The sequence below is a fragment of the Acyrthosiphon pisum genome, chromosome X, assembly GCF_005508785.2.
Source record: "Acyrthosiphon pisum isolate AL4f chromosome X, pea_aphid_22Mar2018_4r6ur, whole genome shotgun sequence".
NCBI classification, from domain to species: domain Eukaryota; kingdom Metazoa; phylum Arthropoda; class Insecta; order Hemiptera; family Aphididae; genus Acyrthosiphon; species Acyrthosiphon pisum.
Genome location: NC_042493.1, coordinates 129,937,035 through 129,947,767, shown reverse-complemented (window position 1 = coordinate 129,947,767; position 10,733 = coordinate 129,937,035). Strand labels below are relative to the sequence as shown.

The window sequence follows — 10,733 nt, the reverse complement described above, 5'->3', positions numbered from 1 at the left end:
ATCGGGCTTTGATCCGACCTACAAAATGTTCTCCACTTTTAAATAAAAAAAAATAATAACGAAATCCGACTATTCTACATGGCGTAAGAGTTTTTCCTGTAATACAAGTTTTTGTACCAAAAAACGAACCGGCTCCGACCCCCTTAAGGAAAAAAAAATGTTTATAGTTGTAGTATAAAGTACGACTTCAGGGGGACATTCTAGTCTGACGTGTTTCCCCGTCTAAAGCTCCTACACACTTAGGAAATCGGGTTTTACTATAAAACACTTCATATATTATATGTAACCATTTTTTATGGTTCCATACGTTTCCCTACGGAAGCCTATTACTTTCGCTCGGCTGTCCGTCCGTCCGTCTGTCTGTCACCAGGCTGTATCTCATGAACCATGAAAGTTAGAAAGTCGAAATGTTCACATATTATGTATTTCCGTGGATGCTATAACAACAAATACTAAAAAAAAAGGAGAGGATCAACCCCGGCAGGTGCTAAAACGGGAATTTCGCGATTTCAGATCGAAATTTTTGTTTATAAATGGTTGCCATGAGTGACGTCGCATAAAATGATTCGTTCTATAAATTTCAATATAGAATTATAGTGAATCGTTTTAAGTCGTTGTCACATCCACAAACAAACCATTTATCTTATAAATTTTGTTTATTATTTACCTACATACATTTCAATACTAAATACATTACATAAAGTTTCTATTCAAGAGATGAAAATATTGAATATTGAATTATGGTACGGAACCCTTCGTGCGCGAGTCCGATTCGCACTTGGCCGACTTTTTTTAAATAAGTATTCAATGTGTACTAGATAAATCATAATCACTTCAATGATATACTTATAATTAGAGCTGTGATTATTGATTAATAGGACATATTATTTTACATAATATTTTACATAATATATTATGTAATATGTAATACATAATTAAAATGTGTAGGTAATATGACATACGGTAATGAATTAAAATGTATTTTTTTTTACGTTCGCGTGAAATACAATTATATTTTAAATAAAATACTTATATTATAAAATCAGCTATATTTTAATTTAGAACAATGTTACAGAAAATTTTTCTCAGTTACTTGTACCTATCACAGTAGGTATAATACTACTAAACCACCGATTTTTTAATACAATTGAAATCTATTTTAATTTTTAGTATTATAAACGTATATTTGCTTTTGGATACCTAAGTTATAATATCAACATAAATTATTATAATTTTGTAGGTAGTAACTTTTGCAATTACTAGGTACTAGGTAGTAGGTAATAGGTAGGTACTACTGTACTAGGCATAAAATTTGTTATTTTATATGATATAAAAAATTATTTAATAACACAGATTAAAGGTAAAAAGCGGGTAAGTGCCAAATGGGTGTCACTTGCATAGCTGTACAGTAAATTACAGGTTGGTCACTGTAATGTATAGTATCAAATTTTAATTCATTGATATAATTACATAAGTTATATAAATTTATTGTATACGAAAAACCTTCTGAGCGGAGATGGTTTTCCATCCTATGGGATATTTTATATAATATTTATATTGTTATTTAATACGTTATTTTTGTAAATTTGAACTTAAAATAACTATAAAACTGTGTTTATATTACCTAAATTAAATTTTAAAAAAAAAATCTAAGATTTGAAAATATAATACAAAATTCCTGATAATTTTGTCTACCTTTATCAAAAAAAAAAATATCTACGAGATAGTCAAATTAAATTTTTATGAGCGGTTGAAATTTATATTTTTACAACATTGGATATTCACTCGATTTATCTTGTAGCAATTTTCTTATTCCGTTGTAATTCAAAAACTAATAACTGTAGGATTTGTAAATTTCACTGAATGTTTATATTTTCATTTTCTATACACCATAACATTTTGAAAATATTTTGACCCTTTTTTGAGCTGTTTTACTGACATTGTCAATTTTTAATTTGCCTATACAATGGGCCTATACAAACCCTCAACGTTATTTAATACGTTATTTTTTGTAAATTTGAACTAAAAATAACTATAAAAACTGTGTTTATAATAAATTAAATTAAAAAAAAAAAAAATGTAGGTAAGTATTGGTAACCTAAACTGTGAAGTAAAAACATTTGATTATTTAACCACGCAATAATAACTTCTAAATGTCATACAAAAAAAATCATAAATTTATCGAACATTTTTCATTTTCATTCATAAACGAGAAAATAGTATATAAATATATTCATATAGTGATCGCACTTCCGTTTGCAAATTTACACAGTTAAATTATATTTTGGTTGGACGACGGAGTATGACAAATTATACATAGGTAGGTTGATGATACACCTCAAATAGTGTGCTAAAACAAAACTTAATGACTTAAATATTCACTTGTTTTTATTATTATACGGTTACCATCGTATAATTATAACTTATACCACTGAACTAGACAATAGTTATTGACAAAGTTTTTTTTCTTTTTTTAAATGTTTGTTAGAGAATATACAATCTATACACAAGGCCACAAAGGTATAATAAGAATATGTGCTACAATAAATTTAGAACATGAATAAGATGAGGGAAGAAACCATCCAGTGATCGCACTTCCTTTTGCAAATTTACACAGTTAAATTATATTTTGGTTGGACGACGGAGTAAGACAAATTATACAAAGGCAGGTTGATGAAATACATCCAATAGTGCGCTAAAAAAAAAACTTAATGACTTAAATATTCACTTGTTTTTATTATTGTACGGTTATTGCATAGTTATAACTATTATAGCACTGAATGTGTAGACACTGCTATGCCAGTCACGTATAACGATTCTTCAGGCAATACCTTAAATATGGGTAGGTCGTGGGTGGTTATTGATAGAAGGGAAATAGGATGTTTTATCGTTAAAAGTATATAAATTATAATAATATTATTTGGGGCATAGCCGTATAGGTAATAGTATGTCACTTAGAATTATTTGAGAAACATTTTTTTTTAAATATTAAACACCACCGGTCACTGCTGCACAACTGTTGAACACTATCCTGATAAATGATAGATAATCTACAAGTCCTACGCGCATTTGTTAAACTATGTGATAATCGACAACGTGTTAATAAGAAATATCAGTTTATTCGGAGTATAAAATATATTATAAGTAGTGTTTGTTGTGAATTGTGATGTATAATATGCTAGTTATTTACTTTTGTAATATAATTACTAGTTAGGGCAGTTACTATTTAGCTAGTTGGAAACCTATGTTTAGGTTAGAGACTACAGTCTAGCAATATAACCAATAGACCATCTAGAAGTTTAAAAGCTGACTATCGATATGTATAGTAATTATTACCAATTAGTAGCTGTAGACAAATACCATAGTGGCACAGTCTATATGATACGTCTGCCAGAGGCGGCTTGATCATGCATTTTGTGGTTCACTGAACCACCAAAAAGTTTGGGGTGGGTGTCATTTTAATAGATGGGTAGGTACTTGGTCTTGGTAACCGGTGGTAATATGAAAAATGGTAATTTGATAACCATGTCAATGTTAGCAACAATGAACAAATAAATACAATCACTAAAGACTGAATAACATAGATTAACGATTAACTTATAAACAGCTCTATAAGTTATGACGAAAATAAAGTCACGTTTTGTATGCAATAATAGGATATTATTTTATTATGTGCAAACTGCAAATCGCAATTAATCCTATGTTAGAATTATCATTATTATCGAACTTCTTTCTAATTCAGGACATTTTTTATATTATAGGCAAATTCTAAAAATTATTTTATTGATGATAATATTACTATATAGGTAATATCATAATATATATTAATTATTATATATTGTTTAAAGTTTAACTGACTTTGGTTTAAACCAAAAAAAAAATAATTATAATTATAGATCGGAACTACTAGTAAAGTACCTAGTAACTAATAAAGTAATAATCCGAATCCCGATTATCAAATACCCAACTACCAACGTTTCGCTGATTCGCGATAAAATGAATAACAAAATCATATTTCAATAGTTCAACTATCATTAATAACAATACTAGAATTTATAATCAAGATTAAATATAAATGGGAATATATAATGAATAGTCATAATATTACTATATCAGTGAGATAAAAATAGAATTTCGTGCAGAGCATCGGCTGAAAATGTGTGTGTGTGTGTGTGTGTGTGTGTGTATATGTATGTTGTCGTATGATTTATTGATTTACAAAAATACTATAAAATATATACAAATTACAAATAGTATAACATGATATGAATTTAACAATTATTATCGTTACTGTTTAATCCTGCTTTTCCTATTTTCTGTAATTCAGTCACTTGTCAGGCGTTGTGCCGTTGTGGACGTTTTTTAGTGAATAGTGAATACTGAATTGTTAAAATTATTCTACTACGGTCTGCAATACTGTTGGTTCATTTTGTAATATCTTTAATATGAAGTGCTCACATTGTGGACGTGAACGGGATTTTAAAAAAATTAACTCCACAAACTGGAATCGGCATGTTAATTCATGCAAAATGAAATTTAAAGGGGCTAATAAAAGCCTGGACACATTCAATTTTTTTATTAAAACAAATAAACCTTGTACCTCAGCCCTCAGGTAAGTGTCTAATTTATAATTTTAATTTTTTTTTAAATACCTATTTAAATTTTAGTTTACAAATTTTCTGAATGACTGAAATAAATTCTATTTTTCTAGTACTTACCTATTTAATTTAGTTAATAAAAATGTATTAACCTTAACCATAGTTATATTATGTACTTAGTTTAGAATTATGTTAAGAACATAAAGTAAATTTATAATTTTTATTTACTGAGTTATATGGTCACTTAAAAATCAAATCAAAATTTTTCTCATTTATTGTTAAATTTATGAATATCAAAATATGTATTCTAAAATAGGTACCCTACATGAAATATGGTTTATGTATAAAGGTATTTATTCACATACCTAATGGTACCTAATGGCTTATGACCTAATATAACTATATTTATTATTCATAAATAATAACAATTTGTAACCGTTATATATAGTGTGTCTAAAAGAACCAGATCCCGATAGCTGTATGGAAGTTGAATATTCAAATGTAGATAACCAAGATCCAGGGAAACCGAATTTACCAGCTATACTGAGTTCTGACACAACAAGTATGCAACTGTGAATGTTTTTTTCCTATAATTTAAAATTAATGTCAATAAGTTATTAAGATCTTTAATTATCTAATAAACTATTACTTATAGTGTCCCTATTGAAACCGGATCCTAAAAGTTGTATGGAACTAGAATGTCTTGTTGAAAATATGGAAGAGGAGCCAGAGAGAAAGAATTTACTGGTTTTACCTAGCTTTGAAAAAGAACCTAGTATGATTATCTGTTTACTTGACAGTTGACAATATATTATATTTAATAATTTTGATAGTATTAAATGGTAATTTTAAATGTATTAGATGCAAATAGCTGTGATGGAACTAAATATTTAAACACTTATGTAGGAGATGAGGAGAAATGAAATGAATTTATGGTACTTTGTGTTCCTGACAAAACAGGTATGTTTATAGTTATAGTATTTATAAATTATATTCTTTAAGAATTAATAAACATTTTAAATTATATTATTCAGACCCTCATTAAATAACAATATTTAAATCAAATATTATGGATATTGATTACATTTTGTGTAATTAAACCATAGAAGACTTTTTATACTTTTTTATACATAAGTATTAGTAGTCCAAGCAGTTAAAATTGTATTAGATTTATATACTGTTTTGTGTATTGAGTTGTTATAAATAAAAATATATAAAATCGAACATTGAGAAACCTATTATGATATATATATCATATATAATCTGTTTATTCATTTTTGAATATCATCAATATCATTTATTTATTTAATGATTTGGATTTTATCTAATAAACTTAAATATATTAGAAATAGATGCAAGTAGTTTTGAGAAAACTGAACATTCGAAAATTGATGTAGTTATTGGAGAAGAAGATAAATCAAACGTATCGATTGTTCTAAATACTTCCAATGATATAGCAGGTATGTACAATGTACATGTATTTATACAATTTTTAAGAATTAATTAACATTTTAAATTATAATAGTCAGTGTCAGACAGTTAGTAAATAAAAATATATAAATTCAATTTTGTGGATATTGAAAGACCTTAGTGAAACTAAACTATATACAACTATTATGATGTCATCAATATCATTTATTTATTTAATGATTTGGATTTTATCTAATAAACTTAAATATATTAGAAATAGATGCAAGTAGTTTTGAGAAAACTGAACATTCGAAAATTGATGTAGTTATTGGAGAAGAAGATAAATCAAACGTATCGATTGTCCTAAATACTTCCAATGATACAGCAGGTATGTACAATGTACATGTATTTATACAATTTTTAAGAATTAATTAACATTTTAAATTATAATAGTCAGTGTCAGACAGTTAGTAAATAAAAATATATAAATTCAATTTTGTGGATATTGAAAGAGCTTAGTGAAACTAAACTATATACAACTATTATGATACCTAACTAATAATATTGTACAATTTTAGATGTTGAGTCTCCTGATATCTATGAATCTGTTAATAATTTACAATCAGTTTCGCCAATGTTTAAAAATGATCCAGTTTTATTTATGAATAAATCAATCACACCTGGATTGAAGTTAATTCAATTAGAAATGGGTCCATGCCAACCAGTTGCTACCGATTTACCCAATGGTAAATTTCCTAAAGATGAATCAAATCCACCACGTTCGTTTTCAACATCATATTATACAAAGTTGGTTAATGGAAAGTCTGAACATCGATCGTGGATTACATACTCGCCTTCAATGAATAGAATTTATTGCTGGACATGCAAACTGTTTGGTTCTATTAGAGCTCAAAAAAACTCTTTTGTCACTACAGGTTGCAATTCATGGGGACATTTAGGTGGTTTATATGGTCGAATTCATTTACATGAAACTTGTAAAGATCACTTAGAAGCTGAATTAAATAAAATAATGTATATAAATAATAATCGTGTTGATATTCAGTTAATGAATTCTAATAATAAGCATGTTGCAATGAATAGAGCAGTTGTGCATGTATTAATGGATATAGTGTTATGTTTATCCAAACATAATGATGCATTCAGAGGCCATACTGAGTGTTTAACTAATGGTACAAGTGGAAAATTTCTAGATTGGGTCAACGTTTTTGCCAAACATCATACAATTTTAGCTACACACTTGGAAAATATTAAATCATCAAAAAAAAAACAAAGATTGACATTTCTATCTAAATCATCACAAAATTCTATGCTCAACTGTATTGCTGAATCGATCCGTGAAACTATTTTAAAGGAAGTGAAAGCGGCTGGAATGTATTCACTTATACTGGACTCTACAACGGATGTGTCAAAGCTCGACCAATTTGCTTTTGTATTGAGATATTGCACAAACGATGGGCTTATAAAAGAGCGATTAATTTGTGTTGATGAAACAGTAGATTCAACTGGAAATGGGATGTATGAGTTATTTTGTAAAGTATGTGAGAAATATAATTTAAATTGGAGGCATGATCTGATTGGACAAGCTTATGATGGGGCATCTAATATGCAAGGAGCTGTAAAAGGATTACGCTCATTAATACAAAATGAAAATAAAAGTGCACTACATGTATGGTGTAGTGCACATTGCTTAAATTTAGCGGTTGTTGATTGTTGTGAAGCAACTGAATGTGCACAAGACTTTTTTGGTACAATTAGTAGTTTGGTAACATTTTTAGGTGCCAGAAAGAGAACCGCAACATATGTAGAGTTTCAAAAACAATTATATAAAAACCAACGTATTCGTAGGTTAAAAAGTTTTTCTGCTACGAGATGGACATACCATGACCGTTCTTTAGAAGTTATACAAATGACTTATAAATCAATTATTTTAACATTAAAAAAAATTAGCCTTGAAGAAACTGACAAAAAAAACAGACATTTAGCTAATAGTTTTTTAAAGCAACTTAATTCTTTTAAATTTGTTCTTACAATGCATATGATGCGCAATATATTCTCAATTACTACACCTTTATCAAATTATTTACAAAATCCTGCCATCGATTTCATTCAAGCAATACATTTAATTAAAGTGACTCGACAACAAATACAAGATTTACGAGCAATGAAAACTGAATCTGTATATGAGAACCTATTTACAGAAACAAAATTATTTTGTGAAGCACAAGACTTAGAGGAACATGATTTAGCAGATGTGCGTACATCTCGCAAGAAAAAAATGAGTGGAGAAATAAGTAGTGATGAAAGAATAACTTCAGCAAATTACCGCTATGTATGTGAAGTTTATAGATGTTCATTGGATGTAATTTTATCTAAACTAGATGATAGATTTAGTGGTTCTGAAAATATCTTCAAAGAATTTTCATTACTACTACCTGAACGCTTAGAGTTAAACAAAGTCTCCCCAAATAAATTTGATTACTTGGTAAACTGGTTGTCTGCAGATAGAATTAACAAAATTTGTTTAAATGTAGAATATGAATTATTTGCTTCTAATTATAAAAACTTTATGAATAGTGCTACAGCAAATTACATAAAAATGCAATCTAAACATTCTAAACATACAATTAATACAAATGATTTAAGTGATCAAAATGATACTGACAGTGATGATTCTGAAGAAATAATACATGTTACTGCCATATACTCTGCACTGTGTAAAATGGGAATGGTGTCAGCTTTTCCAAATTTATTCATGGCTTATAAGGGGATTTGTACTTTGCCACCAACATCAGCAACTGCAGAACGATGTTTTTCCAAGCTTAAACTCATTAAAACAAAATTACGCTCTACTGTTGGAGAAAAAAGGTTGGATAATTTAATGTTAGTTTCTTGTAACCCTGATATAGAAGTATCAATTGAAGATGCTATTAATAAATTTGCTTCAACTTCCAGTGTTTTGCAAAAAGCATTAATGTATTGTTAACACTTAAAAAATGATGTAAGTATATTGACTTTCATTAATTGTATTAAAATGTTTTAATAAAAAAAAAAAATGTTAAGTATATACCTACCTACTTATTAAAGAAAACAATGAAATACAATGCCCCATGATTAACTTAAAGTTAATTAATCATGCAACACGCTGTCCACTAGAATACTAAATTAAACTAATTTTATCTTATATCTTTAGGTTTGTAATATCAAGTTGTTTACTTGGTTATTTAGAATTCGGTACTTAATATATCAATTATCAAAATTAGCAAATTTTAGTATAAATAATAATAGTAAAAAAAAAAAAAAATGATAAAATTAAGTAAGGTTTTGCAGTGTGACTTTTTGGTGGGTGGGTGGGTGGTTTTAACTATTCTTGAACCACCAACTGAAAAATTTCAAACCGCCTCTGACGTCTGCAGATATAACTAATACAATAACTATGACTGTGACACAATATTGAACAACAATATACCTACAACGAAAACGTTTTTTTTTTTTTTTCGTTATAAAGGTAATATGTAGACATGTAGTAAAGATATTGTAGTTTTAAATATTCACACATCAACAAATGTGACATAAAAGAACAAATTGTTTTATTGTATGCAGGGTCAAGAAAAGCATTGCAATGAAAACAACAAAATATACGAAAATTGGCATTTTTCCATTTTAAAACAAAGTATGTTATTAATGTATTATAAGTTAAGACGTGACAAAGAATATCACCAATACATTAAACCAAAAACACAACTTTAGTACCAGTACACGAGTCAGCTGGATTGACCCCTTAGGCAGTCGCGTGGAGGTCTAATTGACCCCCATTAAAAATAATACGTACCTATATATTATAGGTATAATTCGAATTTGTATTTATTTCTTTATTTAGAAGATGGTTTGTATAATAGATAGTTTGAAAATAATATGTTCAAAATAGTTGTAAAAATGGGAATGGATCATAATTTACACCCACGCGAGTTGTAGCGTCATAATATTTTTTTTAGTTTTTTATTTTTATAATATTAATTATTTTATTATGTACTAGTTGATCCCGTGCACTTCGTTTCCCGTTAAATGTTCCAACTCCATATGACTCAAACTTTGATCAATTCGTTTTTAATATTCGGTGTATGGTGTTCAAAATCTATCTTAACTTTTCTGTTGCGTGGTAATGACGTAGTAAATAATAAAATAATAACTGTTTTACGTGAGTTTTTTTATGTAAGTTGATCATCTCCGGTTTTCCTCTTTTTGAGCATATATATCGTGATATTATATGTTTAATAATAAATTGTTGATTAATATTATTATTATAGAAAGATTGGTGATTTATTTTTTCTAAAAAAATGAATTGTTACTGTTATTTTGTTGCTATGGCAATTATAAATTATAATTTGACCTTTAATTGGCCACTCTTTATTTTTCTTTTATAAACCAATGAATTTACACTTCTGACTCCCTGGTGATCGTTAAAAAATACCTAGGCCATTTTTGACTTCAGACTGATACTTATGAGCTCAAACTGAATATCTATGTTGAATTTCAAGAAAATCTGAGTAGTAGTTTTCAAGAAACTGCGTTATTTGAGAAATGGCCACTTTTTTTTATTATATAGATTATGCGTGTATTGATGTATTATCATACTAGCTTACATATCGTATTATGGTAACCCATTATATTATCTTTAATGTTTAAAAAAATGAACTTTCTACCCAA

The 10,733-nt window shown here is 27.9% G+C and overlaps 2 protein-coding genes across 2 annotated transcripts; both read left to right on the top strand.

Moving 5' to 3' along the window:
- The first annotated feature begins 4,937 nt into the window (after positions 1-4,937).
- On the top strand, positions 4,938-7,913 carry LOC103309073 (zinc finger MYM-type protein 1-like). Its single transcript, XM_016803483.1, has 7 exons — positions 4,938-4,947; positions 5,047-5,160; positions 5,254-5,373; positions 5,945-6,058; positions 6,283-6,396; positions 6,587-7,791; positions 7,875-7,913. Exons 1-7 carry the CDS (start codon positions 4,938-4,940, stop codon positions 7,911-7,913), a joined length of 1,716 nt encoding a protein of 571 aa, XP_016658972.1.
- Positions 7,914-8,058: 145 nt separating this feature from the next.
- Positions 8,059-9,012, top strand: LOC103309074. Its single transcript, XM_008183639.1, has 2 exons — positions 8,059-8,519; positions 8,604-9,012. Exons 1-2 carry the CDS (start codon positions 8,059-8,061, stop codon positions 9,010-9,012), a joined length of 870 nt encoding a protein of 289 aa, XP_008181861.1.
- The last annotated feature ends 1,721 nt before the right edge of the window (positions 9,013-10,733 follow it).

Coding starts and splice junctions, on each gene's coding strand:
- LOC103309074 (XM_008183639.1), top strand. CDS start 8,059: ATGCATATGATGCGCAATATATTCTCAATTACTACACCTTTATCAAAT. Junction 8,520..8,603: donor TTTGATTACTTGGTAAACTG/GTTGTCTGCAGA, acceptor CTTTATGAATAG/TGCTACAGCAAATTACATAA.
- LOC103309073 (XM_016803483.1), top strand. Junction 6,397..6,586: donor TACTTCCAATGATACAGCAG/GTATGTACAATG, acceptor GTACAATTTTAG/ATGTTGAGTCTCCTGATATC. Junction 7,792..7,874: donor TTGGTACAATTAGTAGTTTG/GTAACATTTTTA, acceptor ACGTATTCGTAG/GTTAAAAAGTTTTTCTGCTA.